Source organism: Pseudorasbora parva, chromosome 2, assembly GCF_024679245.1.
Source record: "Pseudorasbora parva isolate DD20220531a chromosome 2, ASM2467924v1, whole genome shotgun sequence".
Classification (NCBI taxonomy): Eukaryota; Metazoa; Chordata; class Actinopteri; order Cypriniformes; family Gobionidae; genus Pseudorasbora; species Pseudorasbora parva.
Genome location: NC_090173.1, coordinates 50,165,658 through 50,183,597, shown reverse-complemented (window position 1 = coordinate 50,183,597; position 17,940 = coordinate 50,165,658). Strand labels below are relative to the sequence as shown.

General features: G+C 36.8%; 1 protein-coding gene across 4 annotated transcripts; it reads left to right on the top strand.

Moving 5' to 3' along the window:
• The first annotated feature begins 228 nt into the window (after window positions 1–228).
• On the top strand, window positions 229–15,104 carry LOC137046265 (4-galactosyl-N-acetylglucosaminide 3-alpha-L-fucosyltransferase 9-like). 4 transcript variants are annotated; one of them, XM_067423414.1, is made up of 3 exons: window positions 229–300; window positions 2,152–2,234; window positions 13,074–15,104. In XM_067423414.1, the coding sequence occupies exons 2-3, from the start codon at window positions 2,228–2,230 to the stop codon at window positions 14,144–14,146; spliced, it is 1,080 nt and encodes a 359-aa protein (XP_067279515.1). In that variant the 5' UTR covers window positions 229–300; window positions 2,152–2,227; the 3' UTR covers window positions 14,147–15,104. The 4 variants fall into 4 exon arrangements, with proteins under 4 accessions (XP_067279515.1, XP_067279523.1, XP_067279508.1 ...); XM_067423422.1 differs by lacking the exon at window positions 229–300 and adding an exon at window positions 333–658; XM_067423407.1 differs by lacking the exon at window positions 229–300 and adding an exon at window positions 1,345–1,687.
• Window positions 15,105–17,940: the final 2,836 nt, after the last annotated feature.

The window sequence follows — 17,940 nt, the reverse complement described above, 5'->3', positions numbered from 1 at the left end:
GATCAAACGTGAAAATATTTAGAGGCTTTGTAAACCACAGACCTTATTTCAGACGATTTAGCAAAAACCCATACCCTGCGTCTCAATCAGCTCCCTAGCTCACTAGTCAGGGCGCTGATCAGGACATAAGTCAATGGGCTGACTCCCTGATCAGTGCCCTGACAACTGAACTAGGGAGCTGATTGAGACGCCCCCATAGACTTTAGAGCGAGGGAACCGGAAGTGTTAAAATACTAACTATCTTCCGCGTTTTGGCCTAAAAAGTGAAGACATCACTTCGGCGCTTTTGGAAGAAATGTAGTAAGTAAAAAGAGAGAAATAACGCTTTCTTCACGTGCCATCGGAAATTTGATAATTCCGACTTCTAAAGTCGTGATTACGAAATCATTCCAATCAAGTTTCAAAATGTGAGAGCGTTCATGTGCAGTTTTTACCTAGGAAACTCGTATTTACGATAATTCCGAGAGCATAGACATCATATACGTAGACGCCCCATGATGTGCTGGAGCGTGATCCAGCGTCGCCGCCATATTGGTTGGGTCTCTCCACTCAACATTCAGAGTCAATGGAGAGCGAGCAATTATGCCTGTATTTAATGCAGCTTACGGTTGCAATAACGCAATATTGATACCAGATCGCATGGGATTACATTTCACAAGTAAGATTGAACAATAATTTAGGTTATTTTACAATTTTTACATCATTATCATTTCATGCTTGTGTTATTTGTGGTGTCTGTAGGCCTATTTCACAAAGTAAGGCTGCAACACATCGCAAAATTAATTACCCTGGAGTTACAGAGTGCAAGAAGCTGTGCAAAATAGTTATTTTTAAAGGATTTTAGCTCCCCAGTCCCAGTTGCAAGCCTGACAGGGTAATGTAAGATGCCGGAATGACCTGGAATTATAACATTTACTTTAGGCCTTTAAAAAAGAAATAATTCTGAGCTGGTAGTCCTACAGTATATATGGGAGCTTGTATGTGTTACAGAAGGTGAGTGAGTGTGTGTGTGTGTGTGTGTGTGTGTGTGTGTGTGTGTGTGTGTGTGTGTGTGTGTGTGTGTGAGAGAGAGAGAGAGAGAGAGAGAGAGAGAGAGAGAGAGAGAGAGAGAGAGAGAGAGAGATAAATAAATCTAAGTGAACAATCAAACTTGTTTCTTTATTAAAATATAAAATTCATAAACATTTATCAATATGCCTGTGTGAGTGTGTGAGAGAAATAAATTCAAATGAACAATCAAACTGGTTTCTTTATTAAAATATAAAATTCATTCATTTATACATTTATCAATGTCAAAGTCTACCATATGTCTTAGTTAAAGCTCGTAATACAAAGTCTTTCTACATGAAAGCAGACTTTTTCAATGTGTGACAGCGTCCTGTATCATAACTAAGTCTCTGCAGTTTGTAACAAACCAAACCGTGTGAAAATCCGGTAAAAACTCGGGGAGTTATGATCATTGTAGTTGAGAATACATCTTCCTCAGTAGAAATAAATGTGGGGGGCGGCGCATTGGGGACCCATCCAAGATGGCGCCGCGCTGATACGTCCGCTCCAATAGGCAGCGTAAGTCTATGGGGTGTCTACGTATATTATATCTATGTCCGAGAGGACCTGAAGGCAGTATAAGTGCGGTTCAGCTTCTGCAGGAAGTCAGAATTCAGCACAACAACAGTTTGACGGAAAGGTTTGATTAATATTATATAATATAAAACATATTCCTTCTTTTATATAAGCAATATGTACAACTTAATCAATTGTATCTATTAATCTAGATATTACTTTTAATCATTGATGTTACAGGTTGTGCTTTTATGTGGTACCTTAGAGGTCCGTTCGTTTCCTGTTAACGTACTTTAGCTGTTCAGTGCATTTTGTTATTCAACTTACGCTATAACCCCGAAATTACCCATTCACAGGAGAAAAAAATAAAATAAGATGGCATTACAAAACAAGGAAATGTAGGTTCGGGTTATAGAGACACTCAATGCCAAAGAAACATTACAATACATGCACTGGTTTTGCATACTGTAAGTAAGTTAACGTTATAGTGTTTCGAAATCTCAAGATAAGGGCGTGTACTGCTAAATCTTTGCGGTGTTGTTTACTTCTTGTTTTTATAATTGAATAATGGTTTCTTCATTCTCTCAGACAGCTAACGTTAATGGAAACTGATGGTCTTCGGTGTGCATATTCTCTACTGGGTCACTGATTCCTCAACAGAACCATGTCAAGTAAGTTTGCATGTTGTTTTTACTTTCTTATTCATATGAATGTATAAAATAATAGTTAGACAGTTGTTGGTAGTTTGAGAATTAATCTTACACATTAGGTTTATTCTTTTCACCTTAATTAGAGTAGGTCCAGCTGAGCCAGGTAGATCACTTATAGGTTTTTAAAGGTCCATGTTGTGGATTTTATTTTATAATGTTTACTTGTAATGTTAGTATGATATTTACACCATAAAATGTCATAATTTTAGAAATGATGTCACATACAAGGAGATGGTTTGTGAGTGGAACATGACTATCTTTACAGTGACCGAAACAGTTTGTAGAGTAATTCCTTCTCCAAAGTTTGACTATTAATGGACGTTATGTTAATTATAAATAACACCTGTTACGAGGTTTTCGGTTTCTGAGCTTTTCGGTTTCAGTGTGCGGGGCTAACATGAATATTCATGAGTTTCCCAGACGTGAAACTGAGAATTTTAGTTCACGCACATTTGTTACTCAGCATGTTTAACGGATTATCTCAAAAAGTTAAATAATTTCGGCGCGAGTTTATGGCAAAACTATTCATCGTTTCAGAACAGTTTATTGTTATTATTTGCACGTTTTGTGCAATTGTCCTATGCTACAATTGTCCTTGATGAATGCAGTCATTCACGTGCAATGTTAGGAGAAGCAAACTTCAAGTAGCCTAGTCGAATACATTTAGCTATTTCATTTCGTTGTTATTTCCCTTCGTGCTTTTGAGATAGTGTCTTTTAGCAGTTTATGAACTGCCCGTAACAACTGAAATAAACCTGTTTTATTGTATCGGTGGACATTATATTTTTTTGTAACCTATAGCCTACTGCTGATCCAGAACACATATTACACCGATTTCCAATAAAAGAACAGATAAATAATAATCTTTTGAACAGATTATCATTTTAGTTATTGTTATGCACTTGTTACCTTCCCTGATAGAGCTTTAAAACTGTTATCCCTCTGCCTAATAAACATTTTGCAACCTTTCTCCTACTTAAAATCAATCTGCAGATTACAAAGAAATTATTCAAAACAAGTTTTAGCTTTATTTTATATAGGTTAAATATTTGCGGCTTGGTAGCGCCTTCTTGGGGTCCAAAACTTTCAGCATGCGAATAAACCCAGACTAATCCACAGTATAAATGGGCACCATATCTTTTGCAATATACAGTATATAAAAGGTTTATGAATTGATATGCAGATAAAATTAACTTTTATTAACAACAGTAATGTGCAAAAAAAGTATAGGAAAAATTTAAATATTATGGTCTTATTAAATATTGTTTACCATTGTTCTTCAATAGTCTCAGCTAGTCGACAGCTTCAGTGATTATTAAAGGAGCTCTTTACTTGTTTTCTGTGTAATTTAGTCACAATTTAAAGAAAGATTTGTTTTTTATCACATTAAAATAACATATATTGGATATTTAGAGCTTTGAAGTGCTGGAAGTAAGTGTGAAGCCCTTGGAAAGTGCTTGAATTTCATTCATAAAAGGTGGTATGAACCCTGAGATAAATAATGACAACAACATTAAATCCATGTGGTGTTACTACAGTAAATCTTGGAGATTTGTGACTGAAACCCCTGACCTTCGCTCATGTTGTCAGCTCTGTTTGATCTGATATCTGTGGTTTATAACTGAGAATTCTGCGCTGAACGCTCCCATTAGATCTCGATGTCATTAATTCTGTGGTGAAATTAAGGGGTTTCTCACTGGATCACCAGCACTGGAAATCGGGTCTGTCACTAGATCGGGCCGTGTATGAGCACGCGCTGCGTTCGTTGTCCGCGCAGCTCAAATGAGTGCCCAGGGTAGCGCGGTTCCGTTCAAACTTCAAACTTGGGTAGTGTTAATTGTTCTGCGAAAAACCGAACCAATTACGAATGACACTGTATGCTGTAAGGCACTGTCCTTGTTTGTATATCTCTATGGCAAACACGCGGGGGAGGGATAAGCCATTACTGGAGCCCAGAGGGAAGCGTCAGCGGATGTTAAAGAGAACCTGTTTTTATTCACACAAGTCAACGTAAACAACACACTTGAGTTAATCGATAAAATCAATTTATTGACCAGCCCTAGGTGTTCCTGGTCTGCAGTGGTCAGTATCTATCAAAAGTGGTCTAAGGAAGGAACAGCAGTGAACCTGCCACAGGGTCATGGCTCATTGATGCACGTGGGGATCAAAGTCTGGCCTGTGTGGTCTGATCAAACAGATGAGATACAGGAGATCAAATTGCTTAAGAAGTTAGTGCTGGTTCTGATAGAAAGGTGTCAGAATACACCAGGGGTCTTCAACTTAAATAGCTTGGGGTCCAGTAAATGAACCCTCCTCACCAGCTGAGGTCTGGAGAATTATATACCTAAAATCATGAATTGATTTTTTTTTTTTTTTTTTTTTTGCCAGACGAAAGATATTAGTGTCGATTTAAAAAAAAAAAAAAAGTCTTTATTGAACAAAATATAATATGTTCTCATATAGATAAAAACACATTTTCATATTGTTAAAGCAAACATAACCCTTCACAAAATGTATCTCATTTTGAGGTTGTTCTGTTTAAGTTGCTTTGGTACAAAATATCTAAATTCAACCAGTAACCATATCTGGCAAAAATATGATGAATGAAAAAATACCTTCATCTCTATATCTGCACTGAAAATGTCAACATTAGTAGCAACTAAAGTGCTTTTTCTGCTGAACTGAGATAACCAGTAACAATCAATGAACACACCTCCTGGTTAAAAAACAAAACAGAAATCTCATAACATAATTTTATGTTCATTCACATGTATAGTCTCTAACTAACTAACTAGCTAACTAACTAAATTTATATAATATTCAACAGTGCTCTCTATGTGCTTCAAATTTCACTGGTAAAAAATCATAAGCAATATCATCCAGAAACACAAACAGGCCAAAATAAAGTGCCACCAGTGGAAAAATTAAAAAGTGCAAGAAATATTTTGTATCTTTATTTCACCTGTTCCTTTAAATCCAGAAAACGGTATATAACCTCAAATAACATTTTAAAAGGCTGAGCTGAACCTTAAAGACGGAACGGAAGCATACAAAGTCCACAAAAAACAAACAACCAAAAAAACACGCATGCATTGTCTGACCTTCAGTGGGAGAAATTGGCTCATTTATTTTCTGCGCCCTTACCTTTTCATGATATGTTAATATTTTGAGACAGGAATTTTGGGTTTTCATGAGCTGTATGCCAAAATCATCAGTATTAAAATATTGTAATATTTCAAAGACCTGAAATATTTCAGTTGGTGTGCAATGAATCTAACATATATGAAAGTTTAATTTTTATCATTACATTATGGAAAATAATGAACTTTATCACAATATGCTAATTTTTTGTGACCTGTATTACATGAAAACACGTGTAACGTGAAAAACAACTTTAGATGTGAAAATGGGCCTGAGTATATAATGACCTTTTTATTTTTATTTTTTAATTTTTTTAAAGATTAGGATTTCAACATTCTCAGAACTTCCAATAGACAAAAACAGGCGACTCTCTTCTTTTCTTAAATTTTTAAAGAAAACTCTTCTTTCTTTTCATTTTGCTCCCCATTATTCCTCCTGTTTACCTAAATGCCATTTTCCTTGCTTTACCCAAGGCAAAAAGCCATGTCTTGACTTTGAAACTGAGTAGACTTTACATTATATGCATCTGTGGGGGAAATTACTTGATTATCACATCAATACATGCTTTTTTAAATGCGCTGTCACTTTACAGTTTTTCTCAATTGTTTACACACATTTTCTGAAAGCATGCCTCATATTCTCAGAACTCTACACACAAATCCCAAAAAAACACACTATGGGCAAAACCCCTCAATTCTCCTGCAAAATGAAACTTTACATTCAAAACAAGGTTATTTCTTCTCAAAATGGGATTTTGTTTTCAAATGACACACAAACCATCATAAGTATAGACATTTATAAGAACCAGCTGAACACTGATGTACTCAATGTGAAACACTATGATGAATGTAAAACACATCTCCATTCATCATAATGACTTAGGCCTTTTTTTGGTTCAGTGTTACACTTACTACAGACAGTACAAACATAAGTGTGTTGTAAAATATTTGAGAATATTGTTTTTATACTCAGAACACACAAATACACGGTAAAATTTTATTAAATTTTTCCTGCAAAAACTATGTACACAGTGTACATCCCATTCCCAACCAACACAAAGTTGCACATACACTACATACAAAACAACAGAAGAATTTACTGTATACAGTTACAGTAAAAAAAAAATATCTATGCTGCATGCTCTCTTCTGTTCTGTTCTGTTGCCCTTTTATGCTAAAGCTCTGATTGCTAATTGTAAAACTGACAGGTGTTTGCCCTTGTGATGAGTCAGTGTGCATATCTGAATGGCAGTGTGTTCCTTGTGAAAACAAGATATTTTCTGCATGAAAATTGTGCCAAAAGCAGAGAATTGTGTGTAGTGTTTTGAAAAAGTATGTTTTAGAACTGCAATTTGACTGTAAAGCAGGAACTGTGCTTGTGGTTTAGCAGAATTGGTTCAGGGCGTTGATGAATAAGTTACATGCTGTGGTCATTGTGACTCAAGTACCAGAATTTGTGTGTAAACAATTGAGAAAAACTGTAATTCAACGCGTGCAGCACAGCAAAAAATTGACTCTAATGTAATCCGTTAACATGGGTCCGGAAAAGAAATACGCTCTGCAAACGGAGTATAAAACGGGCGTCAGCAGGTATCGTTTCAGATGCACGTAGCCATGCTCCTGTATTGCCACTTTCATATGGCTTTCTCGTCCCACACGAGAGAATAATCTAGCACTCTGAAAGCGTTCCACCCATAGGGGCGGCCATTGCTAACCAAACCATCACCTGCTGTTAGCATCCCATTGACTCCCATTCATTTTTGATTCACTTTGACAGTGAATAACTTTACATCTGAGGCGTTTAAAGTCTCCATTTGTCCATTGTTTACTTCTAAAGAAACACGACAATGTATAAAAGACTCCATTACCTTGTATCTTACACTATCGCCCCGTAGAAGCTTTTTTTGTAAAAATAGGCTAACGATTGCATCATAACCAACGCGACTCTTTCGCACAGTTGAGAAATTACCGTATAGACCTGAGGAGACGCTCAGAAACAATCTTTTACTGTCTATGAGGCAGTCGGGGGGACGTGGAGACATAAAGTCTGATAAAGTCAAGGGGGAAGAATGGGGAGAAGCCCATAGTGAGCCAAAAGCAACGGGACAAAACATTTAAACAACGGGATTCAGATTTCACTTTCCACAACTACTAGAAGACCTACAGCTGTCAGACAGGAGGCTCACGTCACATCTACGTCCTCAAGCTCAGTCTGAGCCTAATTGACTTCACGCCATTGAAGTCTATGCCTAGCTTTTACAGTTTTGTCCACCACCATTCTTCCATCATTATTATATTTTATGGGGAAGCCAAAATGCTCTCATCCATGCCATCTGAATGATGCAGGAGGCTTTTGAAGGGCTGGGTAAAAATATCGATTCATCAATGCATTGCAATTATTTGTTTCTCAACTCAATATCGATTCATCAAATCCTATGAATCGATTCAGCCCACCGGCCAGTGGCGGCACTGTGGGCAACACTCTAATGAGAGCGTTCAGCGCTGTACAAGATGCGCTTTACCAAAACAGCAGATGCTCTCCGTTCAAGCCTGCACCACTAACGTTAAAAGCCGATGTTTGGGCTCATTTTGGATCAGCTGCTTAGTTGTTCTGGGTTATTGCGCAACAGAATCAATACCGGCCGTGTTGGCGTCATGCGTTCATCTCGCGGCAACGTGCGCGATTGCGTAGATCACGCCGCTCTCAATAGTTGTAAAACAAACCAGCGCTCTCAATACATTTGAATGGCTTAAAGGGTTACTTCAGCGATTAGCATATGGCTTTGTATCAGTAGAAACCCTGGAGTATAATCAAATGATTGTGCTTTCCCCCCTCATATCCCGCTGAGACAAGAGATTAATGCATTTTATTTCTGGAAAAATTCCTCCCGTGATGCAAATTGACGATATTTGCGTCATCTTTGGAATGTTTGTCCAGAGGCTAAAGACTACAGCCAGCAGAGGGAGCCATTTCCGCATGTTTTACACCCGCACATGGGGGATGGAGATCACACTCACAGCACAGCTCGCAGCTGCAGGCATTCATTTAAATGGATGCTAAGCAATGTAAGTCTTTTAACTTTAAAATTAATTTCTATGAAAGTTAAGCTTCCAAAGGCATGAACTGAAAACGCGCCAGACTGAACTCGCGTTGTGAATGTATGCCGCGAGTGTGATCGCGATTACCTCAGCTCTCATCACGAGCTCATCAGCTCATTTATGACGTTAAATGTAATCTGACTCCTAATCTGAGTTAGCGCTGTGGGACTCACGCGGCGACTCGATCGTTATATTGAACACACACGTTCAGTATTTAATTGTAGGAACTCAGTCTCTGTAATCCAGTAGCGGTGGCTTTGGGAATGGCCTCACAGAGCAGTGAAGCATTCTGGGAATTGTAGTCTTTCATCCCCATGAGACAAAAATACATTTTCTGTCTTTTCTCAGTCTAAAAGGCACCAAATTCAAAAATAATTTCATATTTCTACTACATTAATGACCCAGTTTAAATACAGATTAATCTTTCCAGCGCTGAAGTACCCCTTTAAGTGGACAGACAGCAGCTTCACTTCACTATACAGTTAAATGCTTTCGAATCTGTGGGAAACACTTTGTAATGTTATAATATCAATGCACTTTGTTTTATGAGTATGCACATTTTGTGCTTCTGTTTACATTTCTTTTATAACTTGAAGTATAGGAAGAAAGAAATATACTTTCTACTACTTACAGTTGCATGCGCTTTAGTGTTAAAGTTGCTCTGTGTGATATTTTCCCTCATCTAGCGGTGTAAAGGTATATGACCATCCAGTGAATATTAGTTTCTGTTTCTCTCAATTCTGATTTCGTTTTAACTCCTACGGTGGCCGATTTAGTCCAAGATTAACATGGCAATGAATCCCCTCTTCACATTTGACACGGTGGCATTGAGTGTTAAAACGTGAAAGGCGAAGCTTGAATTTACGGGTATGTCCCTCTTTGGCTAATGTACTTTCAAGATGGAGGAGCAACATGGCGACCGGCATTCGAACCCCTCACCCATATGTATTTTCAATGGCATATTATAAACTCACGAGAATGCTTCATTATTTTGGAAAGAACTAAGTGTTTTTAGCTAAGAATAAACTAAAAAAGTTACACAGTGTAGCTTTAATAAGGTGTGGTTCGTATTCAACACATGTACAATATTGTACAATTTATTCTGCTAAATAAACCATGACAGGAAACATGCTGGGGTCAATTTGTTTTGCATTGATATTACTGCACACATTATTTAAAAATATACTCAGGTACTTAATTACTTATGTATTTACTTATTAATGAATCAATATCGAAGACAATAAATCAATATCGAATCGAAATTGAAGCCTCAAGAAACGAAATGGAATCGAATTGTGAAATTCCTATCAATGCCCAGCCCTATGAAGTTCTTCGCTAGCCATAACATGCTCTGTTCACGTGAAGACATGCTGTGTAGTTTCACTGAAGCTCGGCATTGAGTTTAAAGGAACAAAATTACTTAAAAAGAGTATTTTACTCTGCGATCGCTAAACAGTTATTTTACAATTATAAACAATTACAACGATTAATCTGCAGGTTTAAATAAAATGCACAATAAATATGCGGCTCATGTGCCTGCCGAGCCGTGGGTCGTGATCCGTACGGATCAACTGCGATCTGTTACACCCCTATTAAATATACATGTTAAATAAGTTATGTTAGCTTGTGCTATTACTGTTGATTTGAACTTAAGTATTTAAGATTATGTGGTTCCAGGGCTACAACTCTGGTTGTTGGAGAAAATAAATGTTTGCTTATGCTACAAATGAAGTTCCTCTAACTCGATTTAACTTGTTGGTTGAACGTAAATTCACTCAAAGTTGTCATAACCTAGTAAACAAAATGATGCAAACTGTTGAGTGAATTTGTTGTTGTTGATTCAACACATTATCTTTTAGAGTATGTAAATTTGGGACCTCAACTATTTTTTACAATGTCACATAGATATCAAAAGATAGGCAGAAGCCTTCCCTTGTGAAAAAGTGCATCGAATGCACACTTGGAGTGTACAACACATTTTGCATTATATTATATTCATTAAGTACGTATATATTTAATCATAGTAAGTATACATACAATATATATATTTTTAAACTGAACTTGTAGATAATAAAATATTAATGAAATAAGGCTGGTTAGACCAGTTATCCAATCACATCCTCTGTAGGAAAAGTTGTATCAAGGCATTTATTCCATCGTCTTATCAAATACAAAATTATTTTTAATTTATGCACATCTTGACATGTTTATCCAGTGCTATTTATGTGTTTAACCAAAATTTGCATTAAAAACAGATGGGTTGAAACAAAGCTAATGCTTTTATAATTCAAAGTAATTAGCTTTATAAGCAATAAATAAAGGAGTTGTCTCAGAGTTGGAAACCACACTCAACGAAGGAAGTAAGCTGTGCCCATTGCTGTAATGCGCACAGCTTACTTCCAGCTAACTTATAATATAAGTACTTATTAGTGTTGTCACGATACTAAAATTATGACTTCGATACGATACCAGACTAAAATATCGATATATCGATACTAAATCGATACCACAGTAAAAAAAAAAAAAAAAAAAAAAAAAAGATAAGATGCTTAATATGACAACAGACAGAACTTGTTATTATTCATGGTTATTTTTTACTAAAAATTCATGTGGCCAGCATGTTCCTTAGGGTTGGGCATTGTTTTGATTTGAACAATTATTGATCAATTACTATTAAAATTATCTCACAAATTTTTGTATCTCAATGTATTTTTTACAATGGGGTAATTGTGTTGCAATAGCTTACACACAGCACAAGAAAGCTTGATTTCGAATGGTAAACTGAATTTAAAAAGACGAGTAAACAGTAATAAAATAAGAACAAATAAACAGATTAAAAACAATAGCACAAATAAATGCAATAGAATAGAAGATACAAATTAAATAGACTGCTTTATGTTTTCAGGTAGGGCTAACATTCAGATAAGAAACTGAATTAAAAAAATGCATAGTAATTACATTTAAAACAACATTGGATAATGTTCTTTGTAAAAAAAAAATTCAATAGCGTACAGATGAAACTATTAAAGTTACACAAGTTGATCAGTCAAGAGCAGTTGATCGTTTGTCTTTTTGTAGTTTGAATAACAAATGACTGCGGTCCCTTTAAGACTAACGGACGCATGGATCCTACACACTGTTTCTGCTACTCGTTCTTCCAGAACAGTTTGCGACTGTGTTTACGTTAATACTCTTCCAGATGTGCACTGATCATTCTTTGAGTGTAAGTTAACTTACTTGACCAATAATAAGCTGGAAAAAAAGCAAATGTTTGCACTTGTATCATGTCAGAGGCGGTTTTGTTACGGCAGGCTGTGTGTGCGCTTCAGATGTGAGCACGAAATCTGCGGGCATTAGTAGAATTAATTTATGTGCAATCCCGCGCGAAATTCAGACCGATCACACACTAAAGCCTAGTTCACATGGCCCGATTTTTGCCCCGATTTTGAGTCGCCGACAGGTTTTGTGAAATCGCCGACAAATGCCCGAGATCACAGGCAAATCGGCGCTCGTGCACGCGAGTGACAATCACGCAGTGTGAATAATCAAAGACACGATCAGAGAGAATCGCCGACGAGTCGCCGACGCCGGTGAGATATTTGGCATGCTAAATATCTGGAGCTGTCTGCGATTCAAACTCCTGCTGTGTGAACAGCGTTCTGACTGAAAATTACATCGGCGATGACCGACAGCCAATGAAAGAGTGAGATACAGGGCAGCAGGACGTTCAGGGAGGAGTTATAGAGCAGAATATCAGTATTTTAATAGATATATTTACAATTCTATCAAACAGAAACAAAGGCCAAACATTTGCACATCCAGCCACAGCAGCAGCACATTACAAAATTATTTATTTACCTCAAACTGTTTTTGCAGAACAAAATCCTGTCTCCCTCTGTCTCTCCAACAATTTCTTCCGCCATAATCTTTTTTCTTTTTCTCCACAAATCAGCACACATACAATTTGAAGCAAACTTTGTGCAGTTTATCATTTTTAATAACAATTCCAAGTCTCGCGTGAGAACTCCGGTCTGACGCACGTGTGATCTCGCGTTGTTTACTTGTCACATCGCACGTGTGTTTGGGAAACGTAGTTTGCGCACGGGAGAGAGAGAGAGTTGTCGGCGATTCTTCCTTGTTCAGTCGTGCAGCGTGAACACAGCAGTGACTGAATGATACCCCAGATAGTCATGCAGTGTGAATAGAGCAGTGACCCGACGAGTTTGAAAATCGTGCAGTCTGAACTAGGCTTAACACTAACACACTGTCATGAGGAAAGAGTCCAGCAGAACGCGCGTTCGCCGTGCTCAGAGGTTAACCGGGCTGAGTGAGAATATGCCGGTGTGTGTGTCAACTCGCTGACAGTCAGAGAAGGAGAGCGCAGCTGGTATCGATATGGCAAAAACTGAGAATCGTATCGTTTCAGATATTCCAGTATCGATACATATCGAAATATCGATATTTTTGACAACACTAGTACTTATATAATATATAATATTACTTATAATATATGAGACATGCCACAGTGTCTTTAATAATTTGTATTTCTCTTTCTCTACAGGTCAAAAAGGTTTACTTCAACCAAGAAATTTGCTGATTATTTTCTCTCTTGCAATAAACTTATATTTCCTTTGTGAATTATTACGCCGCCATAAGGAATCACTATATGTAATCGAGGTAACAGCATCCAAAGTGAAGCCTCTGGAAAACGACACTATCCTGCTCATATGGTTTTGGCCATTCGGAGACAATTTCGACCTAAAATCTTGCAGTTCCAATTTTAATATAGTCGGCTGTCATTTAACTGGAGATCGAGAGCTCTACAGCAAGGCCCATGGAGTACTGATAAATCACGGAAACATTAAAAACGACATGTCAAATTTACCCACAAAACAACGGCCTTTCTTCCAGAAATGGATATGGATGCACTTTGAGTCTCCACGAAATACGAGACGAATCGACGGTCTGGAGAACCTGTTTAATGTGACACTGAATTACAGACGGGATGCTGATATTCCTCTTCGTGAACACGTTGTGCCGAAATCTGAAGATACTGAGGACGAGATATTTCCAGTTCTGGACAAAAAGGACAAGTTGGTTTGCTGGATTGTGAGCAACTGGAACGAGGATTTTGAAAGGGTTAAATACTATAATGAGCTAAAAAAGCACATTGATATTTATGGTGCTGGGGGCCATTTTGGAAAAAAATTAAGTTATGCAGAATACAAGGAAACATTGACCAGATGTAAGTTCTATCTGTCATTTGAGAACACCGCAAATCATTACGACTACGTGACAGAAAAGATGTTCAAACCCCTCACACTCGGATCAGTGCCTGTGGCTCTTGGGCCTCCAAGATACATGTATGAAAAGTTTGTACCAGAAGATGCTTTCATCCACGTGAATGATTTCTCCAGCCCTCAGAAACTGGCTGAACACCTGCTGGCATTGGACAAGAATGCTGAAGAATATAAGAAGTATTTTCAGTGGCGAAAGCACTTTGAAGTAAAACTTGTTAACTATCCCCTAGAGCATGCATGTCGTGCCTGTCAATATATACGAGAAAACAAAGACTACCAGGTTTTTAGAAACCTTAACAAATGGTACTGGGCTGCCATCAATGATGGGACATAAAGATCATAGGTGTCGTTTTGGGACTCAGCACTAGGGCTGCACTATTTGGGAAAAATATGTAATTGTGATTAATCTGGGTAAATTTTATTGCTTTGCGGGCACTTTTATAATATGACTAAGTATTTTCAGCATCATTCCTCCAGCCTTCAGTGATCATGATCCTTCAGAAATCATTCTAATATGAGGATTTATTTTCAAAGTTGGTAACGGTTCTGCTGCTTAATATTTTTTCATAACCTGTGATACTTTTTTTTAATAATACTTTGATGAATAAAAAGTAAAAAAAAAAGAAGCAAATGTTTATAGTTTCAAACTACAATATACACTACTGGTCAGTCATTTTTCTTTTTTTGAAATCAATAGTTTTATTCAAGGATGTGTTAAGTGATACAAATTGATAGTAAATGAGATTTATATTATTTTAAAATATTATTTTATTTTGAATAAATGCAGTTATTTTGCACCTTTTATTCATCAAATATATTAGGCAGCAGAACTCATTCCAACACTCATAATAAATCATAATATCAATAATAAATCCTCATATGAGAATGATTTCTGAAGGATCATGATCACTGAAGACTGGAGAAACCATCTTGAAAATACAGCTTTGCATCACAGAAATAAATGACAATTTAAAGTATAATAAATTGAAAACCAAATATTTTAAGTTGTAATAATAAATCACAATATTAAAACAAATCTGTATATTTGATCAACTAAATGCAGGCTTGAAGCAGAAGAAACTTCTTTCAAAAACATTACAAATAGTAATGTCCTAAATAGTAAAGGTTTAAACAATGTTTTCCATGCATGTTAAATTAACCATAATCATGGTTATAATCAGGAACATGCACCTGTGGAATGGTCGTTAAGACCTTAACAGCTTACAGAGAGAAGGCGTTTAAGGTCACAGTTCTAAAAACGCAGGACACTAAAGAGACTTGTCTTCCGACACCCAAAGAAAGATGCCCAGGGTCCCTGCTCATCTGCGTGAACGAGCATTAGGCATGCTGCAGGGAGGCATGAGGACTGCTGATGTGGCTAGGGCAATAAATTGCCATGTCCGCACTGTGAGACGCCTAAGACAGCGCTACAGGGAGACGAGAAGGACAGCTGATCATCAAAGTTTATCGTCGAAGGAATGAGCGTTACACCGAGGCCTGTACCCTGGAGCGGGATCGATTTGGAGGTGGGGGGTCCGTCATGGTCTGGGGCGGTATATCACGTCACCATCGGACTGAGCTTGTTGTCATTACAGGCAATCTCAATGCCTTGCGGTACAGGGAAGACATCCTCCTCCCTCATGTGGTCCCCTTTATGCACGCTCATCCGGACATGATCCTCCAGCAGGATAATGCCACCAGCCATACTGCTCGTTCTGTGCGTGAGTTTCTGCATGACAGCAATGTCAGTGTTCTGCCATGGCCAGCGACGAGCCCGGATCTCAATCCCATTGAGCATGTCTGGGTCCTGTTGGGTCGCAGGGTGATGGCTAGGGCCATTCCCCCCAGAAATGTCCAGGAACTTGCAAGTGCCTTGCTGGAAGAGTGGGATAACATCTCACAGCAAGAATTAACAAATCTGGTCCAGTCAATGAGTAGGAGATGTACTGCAGTACTTCAAGCAGCTGGTGGCCACGCCAGATACTGACTGGTACTTTTAATTTTGACCCTCCCTTCATTCAGGGACACATTATTCTATTTCTGTTAGTCACATGTCTGTGAAACATTTTTAGTTTGTGTCTTATGGTGTTGACTTTTTTAGTGCTCATAGAAATATTTACATGCATTAAGGTTACTGAAAGTAAAAACAGTTGAAAGTCAGAGGAGTATATATATATATATATATATATATATATATATATATATATATATATATATATATATATATATATATATATATATATATATATATATATATATATAATAAACACACACACACACACACAGTATATATAATTCAATAATACACATTTCTATTACAATAAGTATTTCTTTATTAGAGTAAATAGAGTATTTAAGAATAAACTTATTTTACAAAAAAACTGCAGGGTTACCTGTTAACATGCAGGCAGCCTATTACCTAGGAGACCTTGTTTTCCAGCCTAGGAAAACAAGGATTGAGAAGTATTATTTTTTATTTTCTTTCTTTTTTTAAACTAAAAATAGGATGGAGTTAGCAGTGCTGGGCACTAAACATACTCATGTTTCATTCATACTGGAGGCCAGAGGGCGCCCTCGAGGAGAAATACATTTGCTTCAGAGAGAAGGAATATAATGGTGTTTTCAGGAAATCCCTAATGTAAGGTAGTGCTGTGTAGCTGAATAAAAAGATAGTGTTTTCAGACCAGACGGGGCAGCTCTTCACTGACATGCTGGACATATATTTATCACTATCATCACACAAGCCAAATCGCGATTGCGGCTTAATTTCGATTAATCGTACAACCCTGCTCTGCACCTTTCTTATTATATCATTTAAAGGCTGGAATACACTATAATACTTTTAAAATCTGAATGCCTTTTGGGACACGTTTAACTAAAATTATCCTCCGATAAGATGGACTTACTGTTCCCATCTGATGCAAGGAGGAGGTCCAGTCTCATGACAGTGAAAATTAAAGTGATGTTCACCCGATCTCACATAAATGCGTATAAATAGTACGAGTGTGCAATGTCGTGGAATGTATATGATACGCACTTTATGGCGTATATATGACACGCTCTCTTGGGTAGGTTTAGGGTAGTGGGGTGGGGGGTTCATATGTATAATACGGCATAAAATGCGTATCATATGCACGCCAAAATGAGTTTTGGCGTATACATTCCACGACATTGCACACTTTTTACTATTTACTATTACTATTTATATGCATTTTTCGTGAGATCCGGCTGGGTTAAAAGTACAGTTTATTGAGGTCTCTAGATCATACATGACAGAAAATTATTAGTATTAAACATGTTTTACTAGTACAAACCAATACCTAATAGAAGAGAAACCATGGCTCGCGCTCTCAAATTACATTTCAACCCCTTAGAGAAATACAACAGTGTGTTCTCTTATGGGTTAATTGAAACTTTATCTGATAGAATAGATTTTTTTATTTTGCTGTTGCCAAAGAGTAATGATTTGTTCAATCAGAATATGCTGAAGTCATATTACATATTATAATAAGTTGTTACTTATTTTTAAACTGTTTTTTAAATGTTTTATTATGTGATTAATGTTTTATTATATGTTTAATATAAACTGATATGTGAACTTTTAATATTCACATATTACAGTTTAAAGTTGTAATAAATGATTGTTGAACTTTTTATATATAAAATATATTTTTACGAAATTTCCCTTTAACAAAAAATGAAACTTTTCTTAAATGCTTTTTATTATGGAATATTGTTCTCATGGTCATGCTTTTGTTTTTGTTGTTTATTTTTTGTATTGCTTGTAATTTTGAATACAATTTAAAATGAAATAAAACTGGGGGGAAAAGTTTTTTTTTTTCATGTTGTGCCTTTGGTTGGTCAGTCTTTGTCCATATTGAGGTTGCCTTCTTTACACACCTCGTGGTATAAAGGTCGTCAATGGCAAAAAAACAAAATTAAAGTAATAAAATTAAAATATCTTAATTTAAACAAGAAATAACTGTTTTTTCACTAAAACTTTTAATGTACAATTATTGTTTTTACACTATTTGAGTTAAGATATTTTACTTGAATTTAACGTTTTTTGTTAGGCAGCCATATCACTTTTTTTTTAAGAGTTTGTATGACGAGTTAGAGCTAGTTTAA